General features: G+C 43.3%; 1 protein-coding gene across 6 annotated transcripts in view; it reads right to left on the bottom strand.

The window, feature by feature from the left end:
- RNF157 (ring finger protein 157) overlaps positions 1-25,860 on the bottom strand; it is a 98,346-nt gene that overhangs the window by 52,154 nt on the left and 20,332 nt on the right. For all 6 annotated transcript variants that reach the window (XM_031011105.3, XM_031011106.3, XM_031011107.3 and 3 more), the window contains one exon: positions 17,969-18,087. In XM_031011105.3, coding sequence (XP_030866965.1) covers positions 17,969-18,087 — 119 coding nt within the window. The remainder of the gene's footprint in view (positions 1-17,968; positions 18,088-25,860) is intronic.

Below are 25,860 nucleotides of genomic sequence, written 5' to 3'. Positions count from 1 at the left end.
CCATAGGAGACTTTCAAATACATCAGAAATAGTGAAGCCAGTCTGATGGTGGGAAGGGCGGTAAATTCACTACAGCCTGAGATGACTCTGCAGGCTCTGCTGAAAGACCCCCGAAAGCAGGACGCTTCTTAGTGGGCTGTGAAGTGGACAGTTTAAACCCAAAGACAAACAACTCATTTAAAATAGTCTCTATAGAAATGGTCTATGTCCTCTTCCATGATTGTATAATATACAGTACCAGACACGATTAGGTTTCCTTCCAGTTTAGATAACTCTGCTTTCTTCTGAATTGCTACTAAAACAATAGTAAAGAGATTTAAAAAGAGAGAGAGAAAAATATAAAACCACAAGAGCAGGCCGGGCACGGTGGCTCACACCCGTAATCCCAGCACTTTGGGAGGCCAAGGTGGGCAGATCACGAGGTCAGGAGATCGAGACCATCCTGGCTAACATGGTGAAACCCCGTCTCTACTAAAAATACAAAAAATTAGCCAGGCGTGGTGGTGGGCGCCTGTAGTCCCAGCTACTCAGGAGGCTGAGGCAGGAGAATGGCGTGAACCCGGGAGGCGGAGTTTACAGTGAGCCGAGATAGCACCACTGCACTCCAGCCTGGGTGACAGAGCGAGACTCTGTCTCAAAAAAACAAAACAAAACACAAGAGCAGAGGGAATGGGAGAGGACATTATAATAAACACTTGGAAGCTGAAACACACACTGACAAGTGGAAAGCGATTTAGAAGAACAGAAAAGGCCGAAATCCCAAATGGCAGAAACATATTCATGTCACAGAACTCCAGACAGGCTTAGGGAATGGAGGTGTGGGCCCTCCTAAAAGTGGGGTAGAGCAAGGCTGGAAACAGGAGACTGGGGTTGGTATGAAAAGCATTGAGACCCCTAGATCTTTTTCCAGACACCACGTAACCAGGAGATCACCTGTCTCTCCAACTTCATCGGTTATCGGGAAAATGAAAATAAATTCTACAAACCTACCACAATGGCTAAAATTAAAAAGATGGAAAATACTAGGTGCTGGAAATTCTAAACACTGCTGGTGGGAAAAAAAAAATTGGTAGAATCACTTTGAAAAGCAGTTAGCGGTATCTACTACAGCATATTCTATGACTCAGCAATTCTCCTAGCTATAGCCTTAACAGGTATGCATACACATACGCAACAAAATACATGTAATAATAGAACGTTCATAGCAGCACTATGTGTAATAGCCAAAATGCCCAAAAAAAGCTCAATGCCTGCAAACAATAGAGTGGATAAATTATGGTGTATTCACACAATGAAACACTATACAGCAATGGAAATGAACCGCACACAGCACAGGAATAGTTTGTTCCTTCTCGTTGCTGTACGCCATTGAGGTAGGATGTAGGACTTGACTCAAGAAGTGAGACTCAACTCCAGAGGTGGGGCTCGCACATCAGACTAAATTGAGCACAAGCTAAAACAGGGACTGGGCAGAAGCAGCTTTCCATAAGATAGCCCGTACCTCCCATACCTGTCAGTGTGTGCCATGTCAGTTTACTATTGCCATGGCAACACCTGGAAGTTACCACCCTTTTTCATGGCAATGACCCAGTGACCCGGAAGGTACTATCCTTCTTGAAATTTCTATATAATTTGTCCCTTAATTTGCACATAATTAAAAGTGGGTATAAATATGATTACAAACCTGCTCTGAGCCGCTACTCTCAACACACTGCCTTTGGGTAGCCCTGCTCTGCAGGAGCAGTCACAGAGCTGTAACACTGCCGCCTCAATAAAGCTGTTTTCTTCCACCACTGGCTCTTAAATTCTTTCCTGAGCAAAGCCAAGGACCCTCCTGGGCTAAGCTACCATGAGATAAATAAATGTCACAAAGATGCTGAGTGAAAGGAGCCAGACGTTAAAGAGCAAATTGAACACAGTTCCACTTATATAAAGTTCAAACCAGGACAGAAGTTAGGATTACGGTTACCTTAGGCTAGAGGTAACAACAGGAAAGGAGCAGAAGGGGAGCTTTCTGGGGGTGCTGGCCATGTGCTACTTCTTCATCTGAATGCTGGCCAGAGCGGAGGGCTCACTTTGTGAAAATCAACTGTGCATGGATGACTTGTCATCTTTCTGTGTGTATGTTATACGTCAATAAATATTTTTAAAGAGGACAAGTCAGCCCTAGGTAAATGGATCTAGAATGATCTCCAATATGATACACCATTAAATTAAAAAGCAAGGGCCGAAGTATGTACGGGAGTGTAGTCATGTGCTGGCGTCCCAACCTTCCCCAACCCCCTCCCCAGGTCTCTGTACCCCTGCTGTGGAGAGTTTTGGCTACAAACAGCCATAGCTACCCCTTCTCCAAGAACTGGGAACCAGAGCCACCTGATCCAAGAGTCTTCCTGATTCCCTATCTCACTCCAGGACAGCCACCAACAGCCAGTGACTGACTGACAGGGCTGTACAAAAAGCTGGCCCCTTTACCTTGAGATGAAGCAACTCTGTGGTACAAGCTGTACTCCAAAGCTTTCCCGTGGGACCAGGCCAAAATGGGTCTTGGCCAAGACCGCACTCATGTTTGGTTTTGCTCCACTGCCCCATCTGTCTTCCTCATCTCTAGAGAGCATTCCCTCAATAAACAGCTTTCACAAAGATCTCCATCTCAGGCTTTGCTCCCAGAGAACCCAACCTAAACCGGTTGATATCAGATGTTGTCTATGGATGGAATTTGGGGGTGGATCACCCACCAGCCAGATGGCAATGAGGACCCATCACTGAGGTGGGTGGAAAGTGGATGGTCCCCAGCATGCTGCAGACATTCCCTGTGGTGAAGGGGAATAGGAGACACGGGGCTGTATAATATCCAGGTGATTTTGATGTCTTTGGTACAGGAGGTAGAGGAGAAACAGTTACAGTAAGGACTGTGAAACTGGGTGACTGCTATTAAGAGGACTGGTTCATTGAAAAGAGAAAATGAGTTTCAGGTGTAGCAATAAAAAATGTAAAGCCAACTATGAGCCTGGATGTGGTGGCTCATGCCTGTAATCCCAGAAATTTGGAAGGCTGAGGCGGGAAGATCACTTGAGGCCAGGTGTTTGGGACCACCCTGGGCAACACAGCGAGACCCCATCTTTACTAGAAAAACTAAAAATAAAGAAATAAAGCCAGCTATGATAGTCAGTAAGCTTCCTTTGGCAATTTTTACTTACTTATTAATTTATTTGAGATAGGGTCTCAATATGGCACCCAGGCTTGAAGTGCAGTGGTGTGAACACAGTTCACTGCAGCCTCAAACTTCTGTCTCAAGCCATCTTCCCACCTCAGCCTCCTGAGTGCTAGGATTACAGATGTGCCACCATGCCAGGCTGCTTTGGCAGCATTTAAAGACAATCATTTCCTGCAGGCACAAGACCTAATTTTAAGAGTGGCAGAATCAAAAAGGATGAACTCTCAGCCTATACTAGTCTACTGTGCCAGATTCAGGCCCTGGTAGGGAAGCAGTGAACTCTAAGACTTGAGATGGGAATGTCTGTGTATATTTATTTGAGGAACATGAACCCCAGATTCCCTAGGCTTGCAAATAGCCCTCTCCCTTGAAGATGGGAGGAACCTGCTCCTCCACCCCTCATGATTACACAGAGGTCTCAAATGAGGCGAGTAACTTAAAAGACAATGCTCACCCTACAGAGAACCTGCCCCCACCTTCCTTTCTGGCCACCCAACCATAATTAGGGCCATTATCTGAGTATTACTCAACCGGGGCCTGCTGGACCTGCAGAGAGGAGAGGGCTTATCATGCCAGAGGTGCTTGGGACCTGGCCAAAAAAGGCACTAGCAGGACCTGGAGGATGTGTGGGAGGGGTTCCTGAGGGTGTCGGAATACAAAGTTAGATGAGGGTGAGCCTGTTGATATGGGGACATTCTCTTATGACACAGAATGAACATCTTGGCAAGAGCCTTGGATCTGATATGTGCCAGGGGAGGGGGGTTCTTGGGAGCTTGGAAAAATGATGGACCACAGTAATTGATTCCAAAACTGCCACAGAGGTCTTTAGAGGAAAAGTTCAAAAGGCTTAGTGTCTACTCCACGAGAATGGGTCTGCACACAAAGTGGGAAAATCCACTAGCTGGCGGTGTCCTTTGGGGGGGCCTGAACATACTCTAATTACCACACCCTAGATTCCACCCCACGTTGGTTACCAGCATAGGTTCTGCCGTATACATCAGTGTCCTCTTCATTCCTCCTGCAGCCTGAGGTCAAACCTCCATCAAATCTCAGTTGGACAACTGGTTACCCTGTATCCGTTCTCATGACTCTCTAATCTACCTTCTACACTTCATCTGAGAGGTCTTTTAAAATGCGTCTTCTGTGAGCCCCAGTTTAAAGCCCATTAGTGGTTCCCCACACCTACAGGACAAAAATTCGAAGCTCACAGGGAGGCATACAAGGCCCCTTGGTCCAGGCCTGGCATCTCAGTCTTCTCTCTTGCGAAGTCTCCTCCCACCTTCTGGATGCTACACCTGCTTATGCGGAATCACCTGCAGTGCACAGACCGTCTGTTGGTGAGATGTCTCTGTGCCTCTGCTCATGGGCCCTCCTCCGACGTGCTCATGTTTCCTAGCTGTACAACTCCTTCAGGCAGGGACTGCATTTCATCGGTATTTCTAGTGTCTAACATCAGCCTGGAGGACAATGGGTATTCCATAGAATGTAAATGATTGAGGGAATAATGAAGGAGTGAGCCAGTCAGTGATTTGTGTAACAGAGAGGGGAAAGAAGATCAAAGTTGGCAACATGTTATGATCATTTAAGAAAACTATCTTCTCAGCTAGTACAGAGACCAGATTAAAACATGAACAAAGAAGAAACTATTCCTTCCTCTACTTTCTCTTCCTCCTTCTCCCAGTGCACTTATATTCCAAATTGGTTTTGGCTGGAGTGCAGTGGCTTGATCACAGCTCACTGTGGCCTCAACCTCACAGGCTCAAGTGATCCTTCCACCTCAGCCTCTTGAGTAGCTGGGACTATAGGCACGCTCCATCATACACAGCTAATTTCCTTTATTTTTTGTAGAGGGTCTCACTATGTTGCCCAGGCTGGTCTTGCACTCCTGGGCTCAAGTGATCCTCCCACTTTGGCCTCCCAAAGTACTGGGTTTATAGATGTGAGCCACTGTGCCCTGCCAAAAGCAGCTGAAAGTTAAAAAAAAAAAAAAAAAGAACAGTTGGCAGGAAGAGCCACATCAATACTAATAGTATAAACACTGATTCAACTTCTCTGGGAGTGCCCCTTCTTATCACTGGTGATCTCAATGTGAAGTGTGACTGCATTTGGTGACGCAGCTCACTGGTCTCCATCCCACTGCCACCTGCTCATGCTACTGGGACCCCTGTCTCTCTGAAGATCCACCTACCACAGAAATCCAACTCCATAAAACAGAGGAATAATGTCCTCATCTTTATTAAGGATGAAAAGTAATATAAGTTGAATAAAGTGCTTTTTGTAAGAACATAAAAACAAGTTAAATTTCAAAACTGAACCTACAGCAAGCCTACATAATTTCATAAAACTAGGCATTTCAGGTCGGGCGTGGTGGCTCACGCCTGTAATCCCAGCACTTTGGGAGGCCGAGGCGGGCGGATCACGAGGTCAGGAGATCGAGACCATCCTGGCTAACATAGTGAAACCCCGTCTCTATTAAAAATACAAAAAAAAATTAGCCGGGTGTGGTGGCGGGCGCCTGTAGTCCCAGCCACTCTGGAGGCTGAGGCAGGAGAATGCCGTGAACCTGGGAAGCGGAGCTTGCAGTGAGCCGAGATCACGCCACTCCATGCCAGCCTGGGTGACAGAGCGGGACTCCGTCTTGTCAAAAAAAAAACAACAAAAACAAAAACAAAAAAAAACCTAGGCATTTCTTCCCTAGCCCAATAGCCAAAAGGCAGGAGCAACCCAAGTGTCTGTCTATTGATGGATGAATGGATATACAGTGTATCTATATAATGGCACATTATTCAGCCTTAAAAAGGAAATTCTGACACATGCTACAACATGGATGAACCAAGCACACGCCAAGTGAAATAAGCCAGTCACAAAAGAACAAATATTCTATGATTCAACTCGCATGAGGTACCTAGAGTAGTCAAACTCATAGAGGCAGAAAACAGAATGGTGGAGGCCAGGGGCTGGTAGGAGAGGGAAATGGTGAGTCAGTGTCCAGTGGGGACAGAGTTTCAGTTTTGTGAGATGAAAGGAGTTCTGGAGACTGTACAACAATGTGTGATGAGCAGGGTGGTCACCCCCAGGGAAGGCGTGGAAGTAGGGAGACATGTATTATAAGAATGCCTTAAGTGAAACTCTTTAAAGCCCTAAACCATTTTAAAAGTATGAATATTCATCCCCTAGTCCTTTTACTGTCAGGTTGCTGAAAAGCAGGCCACATCCATACTGAATCTCATACCATTTCGAATCAATTGTTTCTAAAGGTGAATTACTGCATGTTGGCACCAAGAGGACCGAGCTCCCTGGCTCTGCTCCTCCCCATGCTTACTCTGGTTTTCTGTCTTTCTCCACAAGCCCCCAGACACTTCCTGGCACACATCCCAACCCCACTGAGCAGACCCTACCTTTCCTGTAGTTCACTAAAAAATTAAAACCATTATTTTGTGAACTCCCTTAATTTTCCTACTTCTAAATATTCTTCTAAACCTATTTCCTTCCTCTACTTAGAAGTATTCTCACTTCTATTTTTAAAGAAAATTAAAATACTTTTCATTTAAAAATGAAAACATGTTCACTGGAAAAAATTCAAACAACGTAGAAGAATATGAAGAGCCGGGCACAGTGGCTCACACCTGTAATCCCAGCACTTTGGGAGGCCGAGGCAGGAGGATTGTTTGAGCCCAAGAGTTCAAGACCAGCCTTGGCAACATAGTGAGACCCTAGTCTCTACAAAAAAAAAAAAAAAAAAGAGAAAAAGAAAAAATTTTAAATTAGCTGTGCATGGTGTCATGTATCTGTAGTCCCAGCTACCAGGAAGGCTGAGGCAGGAGGACTGCTTGAGCCCAGGAGTTCCAGGTTACAGTGAGCTATGATTGCACCACTGCACTCCAGCTTGGGTGACAGAACAAGCTTATTTCTCAAAAAAAATAAATAAAATTTTAGAAAATATGAATTAAGAAGTGAATACCCCCCTTCTTGATATATCCCAAGAGTTACCATTGTTAACAGTTCAAAATGCATTGTAATAGTATATTTGTGTAGCTATAAATATATGTACATAAATGCACACACATACATATATTATTTTTATCCGAAATGAAATCAGACTCTACATTATACACTGCAACTTGCTTTATTCAGTAAGTCATGTGGTTGTGGACATATTGCCATCTCAGCGGACGCAGATCCATCTAATTTTTGCTGAATAACAGTTCATGGTATAGGCACATTATAATTTATTTGACCATTCCATTATAATGGCCATTAGATATTTTCTGATTTTGCACTACTACAAGTAATGCTACAATATACATTGTAAATAGGAATCATTTCACACTCTTCAAAATATCTCTGTAGGAGAGATTCGGAGAGGTGAAACAGTTGGGCCAAAGGGTACGCACAGCTCAAAATTTAATCAATATTTCCAGGCTAAAGGGCAAAAAAAAAAACTGTAGTAAAATTATAAAGGAAGGAAGAAGGAAAGAAGAGAGCATGCAAAAGGCAAATAACCCAATCTCAGTTTCTCTCTCTCTCTCTCTCTCTCACACACACACACACACACACACACACACGTGCATGAGAAAGACGCCTGTTCCCACCATGGGCTTTAGGCCTGTAGGGCAGTTAAGTGCCAGGTCCTTGTGATGTGACCTATTAGGCCAGTTACTCCAAGTCCAAGGCACAAATAAATCTCCAAACATAACACGTGCACAGCATCTGGGGTAAGTGGTGGCCTCTCACAGAGGCTGTTCCTTGAGTGTCCTTTGCCTCAACTCACACTGCCGCAATTCTCTAATCTGCACTGCATTCATTTTATTTTCTGTTCTTTAGACACATTTTAGTCTGATCACACGTGGTCCAAGAACACACAAGTCATAAATCAAATGGAATCAGATGTTAAAGATGGGTCTTCAAAGATTACAGCAATGATGCCACACTTGCCTATGAGCTCTCTGACATAAAATCACGTCCACACCTCATGTGTGTACCACATCATTCAGCAAAGCTTCCTTAACTGTGAGCTATTAGAGCACTACTATTTTTTTTTCAGGCTCTGAATAGTTCTAGGGATCTCACCAGGGGTTGGAGGAAGCAGCTCAGCCTTGGCATAGTACCAAAAAGTGGCCAATCGAGGCTTCAAACAAGTCACAACAATGATCATCAGCCCTGGGGCCTTCTCTGCAAGGTTATAAATTGGTCCATGGTTCTAGGGTAGAAAGTCTGCACCATGTTTATTTGCAATGCTGTTAATCCTATTCAGTTATTTCATGTATTTTTTCTTAAAATAAATTACTTCCTAACTGGTCTTCTTATTTTCTGTCTTTCTGATTCATTACCTACACTGTGAATTAATTTATAGAATTAATTTTCTAAAGTGCAAATTAGATTGTAATAGTTATCTTTTTTTTTGAGAGAGGGTCTCGTCCAGCCCAGGCTGGAGTGCAGTGGCACGATCTCCGCTCGCTGCAACCTCCGCCTTCTGGGTTCAAGCGATTCTTATGCCTCAGCCTCCCAAGCCGCTGGGATTACAGGCATGCACCACGCCTGGCTAATTTTTGTATTTTTAGTAGAGTCAGGGTTTCGCCATGTTGGCCAGGCTGGTCTCAAACTCCTGGCCTCAAGCAATCTACCCACCTCAGTCTCCCAAAGTGCTGCGACTACAGGCGTGAGCCATCAGGTCCCGCCATCATTTTTTGAGTCCTTAAAATATTCCGGCAAGGTAATTTTATAGATGAGGAAACTGAGACTCACTGATTGGCCATCACCTTAACCAACATGACAAAGTCAGTCAGTGGCAAAGCCATTCATGACTATGACCTCTACTGCCATAGAAGGAAAAGTAAAAAATTTTTTTTTTTCTTTGAGATGGAGTCTTGCTCTTGTCACCCAGGCTGGAGTGCAATGGCACGATCTCAGCTCGCTGCAACCTCTGCCTCCTGGGTTTAAGCAATTCTCCTGCCTCAGCTTCCTGAGTAGTTGGGATTACGGGAACCCGCCATCATGCCTGGCTAATTTTTGTATTTTTGTAGAGACGGGGTTTCACCACTCTGGCCAGGCTGGTCTTAAACTCCTGACCTAAGGTGACCTCCCCGCCTCAGCCTCCCAAAGTGCTGGGATTAAAAGCGTGACCCACCACGCCTGGCCTGTAAAAAGTTTTGTTGTTTTTTTTTTTTTTTTTGAGACGGAGTCTCGCTCTGTCACCCAAGCTGGAGTGCAGTGGCACGATCTCGGCTCACTGCAAACTCCGCCGCCCGGGTTCACACCATTCTCCTGCCTCAGCCTCCCGAGTAGCTGGGACTACAGGCACCCGCCACCATGCTCGGCTAATTTTTTGTATTTTTAGTAGAGTCAGGGTTTCACTCTGTTAGCCAGGATGGTCTCGATCTCCTGACCTCATGATCTGCCCTCCTCAGCCTCCCAAAGTGCTGGGATTACAGGCATGAGCCACCGCGCCCAGTCCTTAGAAACTTCTTAATACAATATTCATAGCTCTTCAGATATGAACCCAATTTGTCTTTCCAGCCTCAACTCCAACCAGCATCCCTCACAGTCCAATCCTTATTTGACTACTCACCACTCTGAGCACCAAAAGCACACTTCTGCATCTTTATGCTTCCTTGTATTGCTTATTAATTAATTCTGCCTCAGATGCCTCTCCTCATCTCCCCTACCTAGGAAATCCTACTTATCCCTCCAGGTTAAAGGAGTCACCTCCCAGAAGCCCCTTCCCTGGAGAGAGGGCATCCCCACTGGTCTGTGCTCCAGGACACTCTGGTCCTCTCTCGTAGAACCTATCACAGTCCCTCGCAGCGGGGGCACATCAGCTGCCCCTACTCTGCAGCAAGCATCTTCAGGTCAAGGGTCATGTCTTTCCATCTCTGCATTCCTAGTTCCCAGCACAGTATGTGACTCATAAATACTTGCTGAATGAATGAATAGCACCGGGACTCACAGAATCATGTTCTCCTTTTTTGCCACAAAGCTCTATAAGTGCACAACTCTGTTACAAATGGATATACTATCAAGTTCCTTTAAATAACTTGCTCTTCCTGACACATGTGATAAAAGGGTTCAATTTACAGAAACTGGATTTGAGTACAACTTTTGGTATATCTGTACTGGAGAAAGAAGAAAAGTACACTGTATGCATCTTATTTCTTTTCTTTCTTTCTTTTTTTTTTTTTTTTTGAGACCGAGTCTCACTCTCACTCTATCACCCAGGCTGGAGTACAGTGGTGCGATCTCGGCTCACTGAAACCTGTGCATCCTGGGTTCAAGCGATTCTCCTGCCTCAGCCTCCCGAGTAGCTGGGATTACAAGCACCTGCCACCACGCCCAGCTAATTTTTGTATTTTTAGTAGAGGCAGGGTTTCACCATGTTGGCCAGGCTGGTCTTGATCTCTCCCGACCTCAAGTGATCCACCTGCCTCGGCCTCCCAAAGTGCTGGGATTACAGGCGTGAGCCACCATGCCCAGTCTCCTTCCTTCCTCCCTCCCTCGTTCCCTCCCTTCCTCTTTTCTTTTCTTTCTTTCTTTTTTTTTTTTTTTTTTGACAGGGTCATGCTCTGTCGCCCAGGCTAGAGTGCAGTAGCACAATCGTGGCTCACTGCAGCTTTGACCTCCTGGGCTCAAGTAATCCTCTAGCCTCAGCCACCCAAGTAGCTAGGAATACAGGTGTGTACCACCACCCCTGGCTAATTTTTTTTTGTAGAGTCGGGGTTTTGCTATGTTGCCCAGGCTGGTCTCAAACTTCTGGCCTCAAGTGATCCTCCCGCCTCAGCCTCCCAAAGTGCTGGGAATAGGGATAAGCCACCATGCCTGGCACATTTTAGTTCTTAAAATAATGCCAGCGGCTGAGCGCAGTGGCTCAGCCCTTTGGGAGGCTGAGATGGGTAGATCACGAGGTCAAGATATTGAGACCATCCTGGCCAAGATGGTGAAACCCGGTCTCTACTAAAAATACAAAAATTAGCTGAGCGTGGTGGTGTGTGCCTGTAGTCTCAGCTACTTGGGAGGCTGAAGCAGAAGAATTGCTCGAACCTGGGAAGCAGAGGTTGCAGTGAGCCAAGATCGTGCCACTGCACTCTAGCCTGGCGACGGAGCAAGACTCCATCTCTAAATAAATAAATAAATAAAACTAATGCCAGCTGTGCAGCCCTGATTGCAGGGAGCATGAGGAAGAAGAAACTGTGTCAATGGGGCCCAGCTACAGAACACACGAGAGGATACAGACTATTAGGAACTAGGCTAAAACTCAACTACTTTCCTTATAAAATGAGAGGAGCGGTTTGAACTCCTGCCTACAAAAGGCAGGCAGAGGCGGGGCACAGTGGCTCATAGCTAGAATCCCAGCACTCTCAGAGGCCAAGGCAGGAAGACTACTTGAGCGAAGGAGTTTGAGACCAGCCTGGGCTATATAGTAAGACATTCTCTCTATAGAAATTTTTTTTTAAAAAGCCAGGCATGGTGGGGCGTGCTTGTAGTCCCAGCTACTGGAGAATCTGAGGTGGGAGGATCACTTAAGCCTAGGAAGTCGAGGCTGCAGTGAGCTGTAGTTGTGCCACTGTACCTCAGCTTGGGCAACAGGGCAAGACCTTGTCTCAAAAGGGAAAAAAAAGGGCAGGAAGGAGTCAAGGCATTACTTGACTAATTTCTAAGCCTCTAATAACTTAGAGTTGGGCAGTAATTATCCCAACAAAACAAGATCTAACTCAATAAAGGAGCAGAAAAGCAACACCAGCTCTTCTGCCACCTAGGAAGGGAAGGGATGGTCTTTATTTAACATTTTATAACTGATTCACAGATACCTTAGTTCCTTTATATAAGGGACCAGAGCAGAAAGACCTTCAGAAGCCCAGTTTACTACTTAAGACAATATTTAAAAACCAGTGAAGAGGCCGGCCAAGGTGGCTCATGCCACCTAGCACTTTGGGAGGCCGAGGTGGGTGGATTGCCTGAGATCAGGAGTTCGAGACCAGCCTGGAACAACATAGTGAAACCCTGTCTCTACTAAAAATACAAAAAATTACCTGGACATGGTGGTTCGCTCTTGTTGCCCAGGCTGGACTGCAATGGCGTGATCTTGGGATCTCGGCTCACTGCAATCGGCTCACTCCAGCCTGGGCAACAAGAGTGAACCTTTGTCTCAAAAAACAAACCAACAAAACAGTGAAGAACCCTACCTAGAATGACAAGTAGCTGTAGAAATAACCAACTGGAAAGGTAGCAAGTATAGCTAACATTGCTGCATGCTGCTTTTTGTCCAGCAATTACAAGGAATCTTCCAAGCATTACATTATCCTAAAGTCAGAACTACCTCCATGCTACAAGCAGGTAATCTGAGCGCCTGAGTGATACGTTTGCCAAGGTTACAAAGAGTTTAATGGTAAGATATAAATAAAACTTGAAATCTAGATTCCAACTTTCTTCCACCATCTTTCTGTATATACACACACTCCAGTTTCTTTAAATCTGACCCTTAAGACTTGATAATAAATTTGGCTTTGGGCCGGGCTTGGTGGCTCACGCCTGCAATCCCAACACTTTGGAAGGCTGAGGCAGGAGGAATGCTTGAAGCTAGGAGATTGAGATCAGCCTGGGCAATAAAGCAAGACCCTGTCTCTACAAAAAAATTTTAAAAATTAGCCCAGTGTAGTAGCATGCACCTTTATTCCCAGCTACTCAGGAGACTGAGGCAGGCAGATCATTTAAGCCCAAGAGTTTGAGGCTGCAGTGAGCTATGATCACGCCACTGCACTCCAGCCTGGGTGACAGGGCAAGACCCTATCTCTAGGAAAAAAAAAAAAAATTGGCTTTGATGGATTATCCTAAGTGGTAGATCTGTGGTGCAAAGTACAGCTCAGTCAAATGACACATTTTTTAGTCTGCTCATTCAGAAATGACAGGGGACTGCACAAGCCAGGAAGTCTATGGCACTTATAGCTTAATATAACAATTCATTTTAACATATTTCACTGCCCATATTCATTCTCTCTGCAAAGAGGAGTTGTTCTTGCCGCATGCTGCTAGATGGCTTTAAAAGGTTGTTCTCTTTCTTGCTCCCCTGTAACCTAACACTCATGTGCTGACACCCAAGGTCTTTTGCTAGAGAGTGGAAGTCAGCTGTTTAGAACTCAAGCTACATGTCAATCTTCAATCTCCGAGCCTTCCCCTAAACAAGCATGTTGTGCAGTAATGGCAAAACGCAGAGGTCAGCTCAGCAGATGGAATTACACATGGAATACGAACTCCGAAGAGGCGCTCCAAGAGAACATATCACTGCCACTCGTCTACTTTTATTTAATTATTTATTGAGACAGGTTCTTGCTCTGTTGCCCAGGCTGCAGTGATCATAGTTCACTGAAGTCTTGGCATCCTGGGCTCAAGTGATCCTCCCACCTCAGTCTCCTGAGTAGCTGGGACTAGAGGCATGCACCACCACGCCTGGCTAATTTTTATCATTTTATATTTTGTAGAGATGAGGGTCTCGCTATGTTGCCCAGGCTGGTTTTCAATTTCTAGGCTCAAGAGATCTACAGGCCTCGGCCTCCTGAGCAGCTGGGACTACAGGCGTGAGCCACTGTGCTGGCCTCATTCCACTTTCAGATACCAATATTTCAGAAATTGCACTTGAAGATCTACACAATGGACTCACAAACAGGATGTGGGCAGAGTTTCTGAGTACACCTGGCCTAATTAGCAAAAATGGCAGTGTGGTTCAGGCTCTGGAGCCAGACTGCCAGGTTCCAATCCTGATCCATTACAGGCTGTGCAGTCTTTAAACTCTCTGCGCCACACGTTCTTCACCTGTTGAATGAGGACCTTTTTCATCATGATGTGAGGACAAAACGAGACAACACAGATGAAAAGCTTAGAACAATCAGCCCTGGCAAAAACTAGGTGTTCAAATGTTAGCCATCATTATTATTATCAAATAACCTGTGGGGAAAAGAAAAAGAGAAACATGTGGCATTTATTCTCTATACTACATTTTTATGCAGCTATATGAAGTTACTCTGATTTGCTTTCCTAATATAAAATTATGTCTTTTAAAAACATTTGCCAGCGCAGTGGCTCACACCTGTAATCCCAGCACTTTGGGAGGCCGAGATGGGCAGATCACCTGAGATCAGGAGTTCAAGACTAACCTGTCCAACATGGTGAAACCCCATCTCTACTAAAAATACACAAAAATTAGCCAGGTGTGGTGGCAGGCACCTGTAATCCCAGCTACTCAGGAGGCTGAGGCAGGAGAATCACTTGAGCCTAGGAGACTGTGGCTGCAGTAAGCCAAGATCGTGCCACTGCACTCCAGCTTGGGTGACAGAGTGAGACTCTGCCACAAAAAAAAAAAAAAAAAAAAAAAAAAAAAAAAAAAATTCATTTGCTATGTGTAACATTAAGCATACTTAATGATTACTACATAAAAGCAACAACAAAAACTCCAATGTTGATGTTCTTTTTTTTTTTAAAGTGGCATTTATTGATTGATTGATTAAGATGGGGGTCTTGCTATATTGCTCAAACTGGACTCGAATTCTCCTGGGCTTAGGTGATCCTCCCATCTCAGCCTCAGCCTCCTGAGTAGCTGGGACCACAGGCACATGCCACTGTGCCCAGCTTGATCTTCTTTGGGAAAAAGCCTCAACTTTAAGGTCAAGGCTGCTACCTAGCATTTCAGGAAGAGCTCAGTCATCCATAGGTCGGCATAGGCAAACTTGGGAAAAGTCTGCCAGCCAGCATAAACTTCAAGTTGAACCTAAAGCAGCATTTACTTCAAGCTTGTCCATCCTGCGGCCCAGGGGTAGATGGCTTTTAATGTGGCCCAACAGAAACTTGTAAGCTTTCTTAAAACATTGTAAGATTTTTTTGCGTTTTTTTTTTTTCTTTTTCAGCTCATCAGCTATCGTTACTGCTAGTGTATTCCGTGTGTGGCCCAATGTGACAATTCTTCTTCTTCCAATGTGGCCCAGGGAACCCAAAAGATTGGACATCCCTGATTTACTTATTTTTATATCATCTTTATGGACTAAAAAGGCCAAAATTTTTTAAAAAATATATAAACTATCTTTACATCAGATGAAAGGAAAAAGACAGAAACAGATGCAAACATCAAGTCCATGTTATTAATAGAAGAAACGGCTACTTTCATTTTTGTTTTTGTTTTTTTGAGACGGAGTCTCACTGTGTCGCCCAGGCTGGAGTGCAGTGGAATGATCTTGGCTTACTGCAACCTCCGCCTCCTGGGTTCAAGCGATTCTCCTGCCTCAGCCTCCTGAGTAGCTGGGACTACAGGCTCACACCACCACGCCCAGCTAATTTTTGTATTTTTAGTAGAGATGGGGTTTCACCACATTGGTCAGGATGGTCTCGATCTCTTGACCTTGTGATCCGCCCGCCTCGGCCTCCCAGAGTGCTGGGATTACAGGCGTGAGTCACCGTGCCCAGCAGAAAGAGCTACTTTCAAAGCACGAGCTGACTCTCTGTGAGTGAGGAAACATTTTTATCTGGCTCTATCAGAAAAAAAGAAAGATCTGTCTACTCTAATTACCAAGGTAGTAGTAACAAAATCAAAGAGTAGACATTTGATAAGTATTACTTGACATAACTTAACTTGAAGCAGACAAGATTTGGTATTTTGAAAAGTGTACTACTGGACGAAAAATTAGCAGAGGGGTCACTCCAGATAGAAAGGAAGAGAACCCGCCGGGCGCAGTGGCTCACGCCTGTAATCCCAGCACTTTGGGAGGCCGAGGCGGGTGGATCACGAGGTCAGGAGATCGAGACCATCCTGGCTAACACAGTGAAACCCCGTCTCTACTAAAAATACAAAAAATTAGCCGGGCGTGGTGGCGGGTGCCTGTAGTCCCAGCTACTCGGGAGGCTGAGGCAGGAGAATGGCGTGAACCCGGGAGGCGGAGCTTTCAGTGAGCCAAGATTGTGCCACTGTACTCCAGCCTGGGCGACAGAGCGAGACTCCATCCAAAAAAAAAAAAAAAAAAAGAAGAAAGAAAGAGAACAATGAAAACCAAAAAAATAATTATTTTTATGTTAAAGGTCAACATGGAAGACCATCATCAGATCAATCTTCCTAAAAAAAGCAATTTCTCCAGGTCACTCACCTACCTACAAGTCTTAAATATTCCTCACGGTCTACAGGAGAGAGTAAAAAACCTATCAAGGTAACACAGCCGCCACCTACCTTTCTTTTTTTTTTGAAACAGAGTCTCATTCTATCCCCTAGGCTGGAGCGCACTGGGGCAACCTCAGCTCACTGCAACCTCCACACCCGGGTTCAAGCGATTCTCCTGCTTCAGTCTCTGGAGCAGCTGGGATTACAGGCGTGTGCCACCACCCCGGGCTAATTTTTGTGTTTTTAATAGAGATAGGGTTTCACCATGTTGGCCAGGCTGGTCTTGAGCTCCCAACCTCAGGTGATCTGTCCACCTCGGCCTCCCAAAGTGCTGGGATTACAGGTGTTGGCCACCGTGCCCGGCCCACCTTTCCAATCGGGCCAGACTGGTTTCCTTATTTGTTCCAGGGAAGAACAAACCATGCTCATTTCAGCTCTGTATCCACAGCGCCTATCACAGTACCTGACACACAGCAGTTGCTCAGTAAATGTTTGCCAATTCAACAACTTGAATGCTCTTAGGCCTGTGCTGTGCTCTACTCCTGGAAAGGCCTCATCCAACCCACCATTCTTCAAAGGCCAGTTCAACTCCCTGCACCTCTTCCCCGTGTAACACTGAAGCAACCTGCCCTTGCCATTGTCTTCTCCCACTCTCAATTCCCACCACATTCAATCACTTCTGATCTTTATTGTTAATTAAACATTTCCTGTTTTCTGTGTTTTGTCTGCTCCACCAAACTTGCAGAATATTTCAAGGCAGTGAGGAGCACTGGAAACATTACTGATCTGTGACCAGGCAAACCTAGTTACACGACTTTGAGAAAAATGTATATAAAACCCTTAGAACAGTGCTTAGAACATAGTGTGCACTTCCTAGCTTCTATCATTATTCATCTCTCTGAACACCTCAGTTCTCTCGCTTATAAAATAGAGTGATAAGTCCTATGTCAAGTGGTCTTCATATGGAACAGGGGTCTCTAGGACCTTCCTAGCACACAGTAGCCACTCAATAGCCACCTGGCAGCTATTATTACAAAGCCTCCTGCATGATGTAGAGAAGGTGCGCAATAGAAATTTATGAAAAGGAACAAGTGAGAGAAATGTATTCTCATATCAACTCATATATCAAGAGAAAAATTTTCAGTCATTCATTCAACAATCACTTATTAAGGGCTTAACATTACGTGCCAGGCTTTGTTCTAGGTTTGGGATACTACAGTAGAAACAGTCCTTGCCTTATGAAACTTACGTTCTAAAGGAGGAGGCAGACAATAAGCAGAGAAAGAGACAAATCAATAAAAGGTTGGTGTTAAGTGCCATGAAGAAAAAAAAAAAAGGTAAGCCCTTGGAAAAGGGTTGCCTAAAGAGGTGACAGTTAGGGAGAGATCTGTCCTAGCTTAATTTGTGAGACTCATCCTCTCCCTCACAAGACTCCAAGAGCTCTTCCAGTCCTCTAGCAACAAGAGACCCCATACAACCAAGGAGGCTGCAGTTTGTCTTCTAGTGCGTCTCTCTCAACTCAGACCAAGCTACAAACTGCTGAACAAGCAACTGCAAACTTATTTTTGTTACACTTTTTGAATTGGCCACTTAAGCTCCAAGTGGGAGTAAACTGATTACAGCCATACCACAACTGGTCTGTTCCCCAGAAAGTTCAGATCGCTGTTCTCTCCAAACAGGTAACCTTCAGGATGAGTTGAGTCAAACTTCTCTCCTCCCATAATGAAGTGGCTGGCAAAATAGCTTCCTAGAGAGGAACAAACAGAAAAAAAAATCAAACAAGCAGAAAACAGTCAACCTAAATCTAGTTAAAAAAAAAGCTGATTTTAAAAATGTTAACCTTTTGGGCCGTGCGTGGTGGCTCACACCTGTAATCCCAACACTTTGGGAGGCTGAGGCAGACAGAGGCAGACAGATCACCTGAGATAAGGAGTTCGAGACCAGCCTGGCCAACATGGCAAAACCCTGTCTCTACTAAAAATGTAAAAATTAGCCGGGTGTGGTGGCACATGCCTGTAGTCCCAGCTACTCAGGAAGCTGAGGCAGGAGGATGGCTTGAACCCAGGAAACAGAAGTGCAGTGAGCCGAGATCCTAGCACTGCACTCCAGTCTGGGCGACAGAGTGAGACTCTGTTTCAAAAAAACAAAAACAAAAAAGTTAACCCTCTGAATGAATACTTAGAGCAATTTCTAATCCCAGAGTGTTTTCTTTTCCTGATTTGGGACAATGGCACAAAATAAGTAAAATCATAGCAGGGAAAACCCCAGATACCAAACATAGACTAGATCACTGTTTTCCTTTTAACATTCTTAACTGAATTCTTCTAATGATCTGTTTAAAATAACCTCCAGCTAAAAGACCAAAAGGTCCTACAATGCACATTAATGATCATATATATTTTTTGGTTCCTGACTTCTGCCTTTAAACTTGAAGTAGTTATTCCATGTATTGAAGAATCTCAGCTACAGGTATTGGCATATACATACACTGTGATATTGTAAAATATATGTTTGATCTTCAACCCTATTTCCTGGAATGCAACTCTTAAAATCCTTGGAATATCCAGGCCGGCATGGTGGCTCATGCCTGTAATCCCAGCACTTTGGGAGGCTGAGGAGGGCGGATCACTTGAGGTCAGGAGTTAGAGACCAGCCTGGCCAACACGGTGAAACCCCATCTCTACTAAAAATACAAAAATTAGCCAGGCATGGTGGCATGCGCCTGCAGTCCCAGGTACTTGGGAGGCTGAGGCAGGAGAATCTCTCGAACCCGGGAGGCAGAGGTTGCAGTAAGCCAAGATCACACCACTACACTCCAGCCTAGGTGACAGAGCAAAACTCCATCTCAAAAAAAAAAAAAAAAAAAATCCTTGGAATATCCAAAGTGATGTCTTTTTTTTTTGTCTTTACATATGCTAATGAATTAACCAGTGCCTGGCAGCCCCTAGGTAGCCTCAGGATGGCGGCTGGTCACTGGAAAGAAAAGGCAGGATTAGAGGGTTGGGACTTTCAGCCCATCCCCCAACCACCGAGGAAGGGAGAGGGGATGAAAGTTAAGTTGATCATCAATGTCCAATGATGTAATCAACCATGCTATGTAATGAAGCTTCTATAAATACCCAAAGGACTGGGTTCAGAGAGCTTCCAAACAGGGGAACACTTACAGGTTTCTGGAGGGTAACATGCCCAGAGACGGCATAGAAGCTCTGTGCCCCTTCTCACATAATCTCGCCCTATGTATCTCTCTCTGTATCCTTTGTAATATCCTTGATAATAAACTCGTAAATGTGTTTCCCTAGTTCTGTGAGTCTCTCTAGCAAGTTAATCACACCCAAGGAGAGCGTTATGGGAACCCTGCTTTCTGGTTGGTTAGTTGGAAGCACAGGTAAAACAACCTGGGGCTTGCGATGGGCATCAGAAGTGGGGGGCAGTCTTGTGAGATTGCACCCTCAACCTGTGGGATGGGACACTATCTTCAAGTAGTATCAGAAGTGAAATGAACTGGAGGACACCCAGCTGGTGTCCTCTGCAGAACTGAGTGGTTGCTGGTGGAGAGAATCCCCACACATTTTGCTGACCAGAGGTCACAGAAGTTTTCTGTGCTGCTTGTGTTGTGAATGTATAGGAGAAACTGAGTTTTTTTCCTATATCCGCAGACGCACACATTTCTTTGCCTAGATTTTCATAAGCCAGCTTATACCTACACACAGAAGTCTCAGTACCCACCCACCACTACTGCTATACCTCCATAACCTTCTATGATGAAGGTTCTTCACACTTTACTTGCTGCAAACATTATTGTTTCACAGGAAAATACGAATTTAAATAATACAGCTATCCCTGGCTTTCTCTACCAATTACTACACAGACTATGGTGTAAAATAAGGGGACAATTTAATGCTATGAAAGAAGGCTACACACATACCCTCTCCACCTCAAATTCATTAACAGTGCTAATGGCCAGAACTGCTGGGACATCAGTCATGGCACGGCCCGTTTGCCCCTTCTTAATCAGCCAGGAGGCAGAAATATTTTCAGTGCAATATAATAACCAAATGAAATCAGCAGTCAGGGGCCAAAATTCCCATCAGCCTCATCCGGACAAACCAAGCAACTGTGAAAGGATATGATGGAACTGAGAAGTCACCAAAGGAGGCTTAGGTTATGCTGAAAATTACATCTGGGAATACATTTTAAGTTTGATGATTAAACGAATGCCGCTTACCTCTAATTTCTATTATCTAATTCTCCCATGAAGGTAAGCTGTCCAAAGTAAAGGACACATCCCATAATATACCTTTATCAACACTCTCATATACCCCATTTCTGAAATTAACACAAGGAACTTATTAAGTGGCAAAAGGTTTGCTTGTGTATAATACATTGAGGATATACACAAACTCCCTAAATCAGTTGCAATTTTTGTTGAAGATTTGTAGCAGGCAGGGTGTGATGGGTCTTGCCTGTAATCCTAAAACTCCGGATGGCTGAGGCAGGAGGATTGCTTTAGGCCAGGAGTTGGAGACCAGCTCGGGCAACTTAGCAAGCTTAGCAAGACCTTGTCTCTACTAAAAACAAAACAAAAAATAAATAAAAATACAAAAATTAGTTGGGCATGGTAGCATGCATCTGGAGTTCTAGCTACTCAGAAGGCTGACGCAGAAGGGTTGCTTGAGTTCAGGAGTTCAAGGTTGCAGCGAGCTATGACTGCCACTGCACTCCAGCCTGGGTACAGAGTGAGACCCTCTCTAAGAAAAAAAAAAAAAAAAAAAAGAAAAGAAAGAAAAAAGAAAAGAAAAAAGGAAAAAAAGATTTATAGCAAACTAAAAAAAAAAGAAAAAAAAGAAAAAAAATGAGATTCAGTACTTCGAGCCTGTGGAGAAGCCATAGGAAGACAGAGAAGAAAATTCTAGCAAAAACTGAACCAAACATTCATTTTTAAAACTTTCTACACAAGGAGCTTTAGTCTAGAAACATCTATTAAACAAAACAATGTGGATAAAATTACTCACCACAAAGTGAGGCAACTATTGAATTAAACAAGCAGGAAAACATTCTTTGAGAGTAATAATGCAACCCAAATCAAAGCAATCATTGAGGAACTACTGAAAGTCACCCATCAAAACTTAAAAAGACAAAGGGCAGCCATCTGATACAGTGATACAGCAGCAGAATTCATCATTTAGGAAAGCTTAATTATCAATTATTTATGTCTAGCACTTGCTAGCCCTATTTTCCAAGTGCATAATTTATGGAGAGGGGAGGTACCTAGTTGCCTTAAGTAGAAGCAGCAATCTCAAATAATTTAAGTCATTTACTGATGAACTTCAGCAAGATATATTTTCTATGCATCAGGAATTATACATTTATCATATATTAGGTAAAATTGGAAAAGTTAAAGATGTTACACAGATGGATGGCTTGCCCAAATCATGAAAAAAGAAAGGGGGAGAAGAGAGTTTGATGTCTGGAATTGTCTAGGTTGACCTCAGTGTGGGACCACTGAGTTTCCAGTACCTGTAAGATGTCAGGGGAGGGATCTGGGGCAGTAAAAATCCGTGGATGATTGGCTTAGAGGTGGCCATGATTGAACCTAGCGAAAGAGAGGACCACTAATGATTTGGGGGCTAAAGAGTTAAAGCAGGCAACAGGGTTCGATTAGAAATGCCCTTTTATGCCATAATATTAAAAGAAAAGAAATGACCGCAAAAGATGTGTAGAGCTAATTGTAGTTTTGCCTTGCATTAAAATCAAGAATAGTCTGGGTGTGGTGGCTCACACCTGTAATCCTAGCACTTTGGGAGGCCAAGGTGAGAGGATCACTTGCGCCCAGGAGCTCAAGACCAGCCTAGGCAACATGGTGAGGCTCTGTCTCTGTATATTTAAAAATAATAATGATAATAATACTATGGTATATTCAGTCAGTAGAGTATTATGAAGCCTTTCGAAGTGGTGTTGTAAATCTATATCTACTGACATTAAAAATGTTCACAATATATTGCAATTAGACCCTTGTCTCTACAAAAAAATTAAAAAATTAGCTGGGTATGATGGCCCAAGCCTGTGGTCCCAGCTACTCAATAGGCTGAGGTGGGAGGATCACTTGAGCCCACGAGGTCAGGCCTGCAGTGAGCCATGACTGCGCCATTACATTCCAGTCTGGGTAAAAGAGCAAGACCCTGTGTCAAAAAAAAACAAAAAACAAACAAACAAACAAACAAAAAAACCCACAAAAGCTTTATAAGCTGTATACTTATAACTGGGAATGATTTTCTCAAAATTACAAAGTTGGCAAAATTGTTCTTACTTTTACTTAAAATTGGCTTGAACACCTGTTCAATCACTCAATAATTCTTTAGCAATATTAATTTATAAACTCTTGGTTATTAAGGGGAAGATGCATAAAATGTGCAAGATTGTATGAATTAAAAAGAGCTCCCCAAACCTTCATCTATTTTTTGTTTTTGTTTTTCTGTAGAGATGGAGTTTCACCATGTTGGCCAGGCTGGTCTCAAACTCCTGGGTCAAGAGATCTGCCCGCCTCAGCCTCCCAAAGTGTTGGGATTACAGGTGTGAGCCACCGAGCCCAGCCATCCTCATCTGTTAAAAGGAAAAATAAATTTATTTATTGGTATTTTATTTTACAACCAAAACTTTGCTTTTTCCTTTCTTTGAAATGAACCCCTCTAGCAGCTTGCTTTCATTTAGACAAATGAGAAAAGCAAATCAGCCTTTTTCAGACTGAATAAAGCTTTCTACTTGCTCAGTCTTTCTGGAGGGACAAATTGGTGCACAGCTATGTATAGCTACTAGATCATCAGATACCAACACCAAACACATCAACAGTCCCCAAACAAGATGACTTTTAGACAACTTATGCATATTTTTGCTTCTTAACACAATGAACTGTGCTTCAAAATCAGTGGTGGGGGAAAAGAACTCTACTAAAGTACTTCTTTGCCTATTTGTTACCAGGAAAAACACGTCACTCACAGATAAACTGCAGAACTCAACTAAAATACACCCTTGCCTATTTGCTAACGGGAAAAAAACATATGTCACTAGTAGATAAACTTCAAGTGTTTCATTATTAGTGAGCTATAATTTATTAATCAAAACTCATATTCAGAATTCTTTGCAGGCTTTAAGAAGTCACATCATACACATATCTCCAAGATTATACGTAAACCGTAAGGTATGAGTGGGAAGGAGAAAGGGAAAATTAATGTTTAACAAGTACATAGTTTTAGTTTTATAAAATAAAAAAGTTCTAGACATCTGTTGCAAAACAGAGTGAATATATGTAACACTAATGAATGCTTAAAAATGGTTACTATGATTAAATTTAATGTTATGTTTTTTTGCCACAATAATAAACACATAAATATCAAGAAAAAAAAAACAAAAGGTATGAGCCAGAATGATCAACACTAAGACAAGTTCAGTAAAATGACTGACCTTTAAAGAAAGAAAGGCATCCAGGCAAAAAGTCAAAATTCCAGAGGGGAAGAAAATCGGTGTCATCAGACTTTTCAAAGAAACACTTTATGTCAGAAGACAAGGGAGTAACATTCTAAGGTAGTCAAAGAAAGAAAAGCCCCTGAGCTCATCTGAGGAGTCTACTAAGGAATAAGCTTCCAGGCCAAGCCCAGTGGCTCACGCCTGCAATCCCAGTACTTTGGGAGGCCAAGGCAGGAGGACTGCTTGAGCCCAGAAGTTCAAGACCAGCCTGGGCAACACAGCAAGACATCGTCTCTACAATAAAAAAATTAAAAAGTTAGCCAGGCATGGTGGCATGTGCTTGTGGTCCTAGATACTCGGGAAGCTAAGGTGGGAGGATTGCTGGAGGTCAAGGCAGGAGTGAGCTATGATCACACCCCTGGACTCCAGCCTGGGCAACAGAGTGAGACTCTGTCTCAATAAAGGTAAAACAGGCCAGGCGTGGTGGCTCACACCTGTAATCCCAGCACTTTGGGAGGCCAAGGTGGGCAGATCAGCTGAGGTCAGGAGTTTGAGACCAGCCTGTCCACCATAGTGAAACTTTGTCTCTACTAAAAATACAAAAATTAGCCGGGAGTGATGGCATGTGTCTGTAGTCCCAGCTACTCGGGAGGCTGAGGCAGAAGAATCACTTGAACCCGGGAAGTGGAGGTTGCAGTGAGCCAAGATCACGCCACGGCACTCCAGCCTGGGTGACAGAGCAAGACTCCATCTCAAAAAATAAAAATAAATAAAAAAAAACAAAGAAAATACAGTACAGCTCTCAAAAAATAAAGAAGGGGGATGGATAGCAGAGAAAAAGCAGAATATGTTTGCTGACAAACTTTAGGTGTAAGTGAGAGTCAAAGGAGATACTTCAAATGCTGGAGTAAAGAGGAGAGGTGAGTGAAGAGGTTACTAGTTATATCCATATTATTCACAGTAGGAAACTAACAGACAAAAATAATAATAATAACAATTTAACAGTAGTATATAAAGATTAAATAAGGGTAACCATTAGAGAAAAATACAAACCTTCCTAAATCCAAAAAATACATCTTAAAAAAAGAGCAAACAAAACGGACTACATAGTGAAAGACTATATAAATTTTTACATATATTTATATACATATAAATATAACATAAAATGGCCAGCCTTAAGCCAAACGTATCAATCATATCAATAAATACAAATAGGCTTAATTTATATTATGCTACCATGCGTGTAAGGAAGAGTGGCTATGAAGATATATACATATCAATTAATATTTTTAAAACAAGCAATGTAAGGATAAATCATAATAATTTTAAAGTGATTATCCATAGGAGGAGGGAGGGAACGAAGTAGAAGGGACCAGACAGAAGGTAGATTTCTTTGAATACGCATTGCTTTATGTATCTACCACTGGAACCATGTAAACATTTTACATAATTATAAAATTAAAATTTCTGTAAAGCAATCCCTAAAAATCAAAAGTAAAGTGAAACAAATGAACCTAGGTGTGTGTGTAGTGGAATAACTACAGAAAGAGAAACTATTCCCAAGAACTTTAAGAGACTGTAATTTAACTGTACATCTCAATAGGAAAGAAAACTGCAAAAAATATATCTCAAACAGTTTACAGTAATCATATTATTGGTGACAGTATTTTCTTCGAGAATGTGGCATTAAGCAGATGAGTAATTATGTGATTTTCAATTTTATCATACCTAGCGTATTGAGAATCAGAGAGAAAGTTAAAAAAAGCCAAGGCTAAACAAAAACCATATAGTCCTGAATTTGTATTAGAAATATCAATAAAAATGCATGATGTGTATTTTATCTTTACAAACAATGTTTCCTAGCTTGGGCCACTGAAAAGGCCTAGAAACATAGACCAACAAAGTAGGAGGGGGTGCCGCTAGCATCCAGCCTGTAAGTCTGCAAAAGTCATTCCCCACTAACAGGAACAAGGGCTCTTTGGAGGCCACACTCCAAGTCTGTGGCAGGAAATACACAAGATGGGACTAGAACATCTTGTCATACCAGATAACAAGGATG

The sequence above is a fragment of the Gorilla gorilla genome, chromosome 4 (genome assembly GCF_029281585.2).
Source record: "Gorilla gorilla gorilla isolate KB3781 chromosome 4, NHGRI_mGorGor1-v2.1_pri, whole genome shotgun sequence".
Lineage (NCBI taxonomy): Eukaryota > Metazoa > Chordata > Mammalia > Primates > Hominidae > Gorilla > Gorilla gorilla.
The sequence above is the reverse complement of the archived record's forward strand: the minus strand, read 5'-3'. Positions and strand labels throughout refer to the sequence as shown.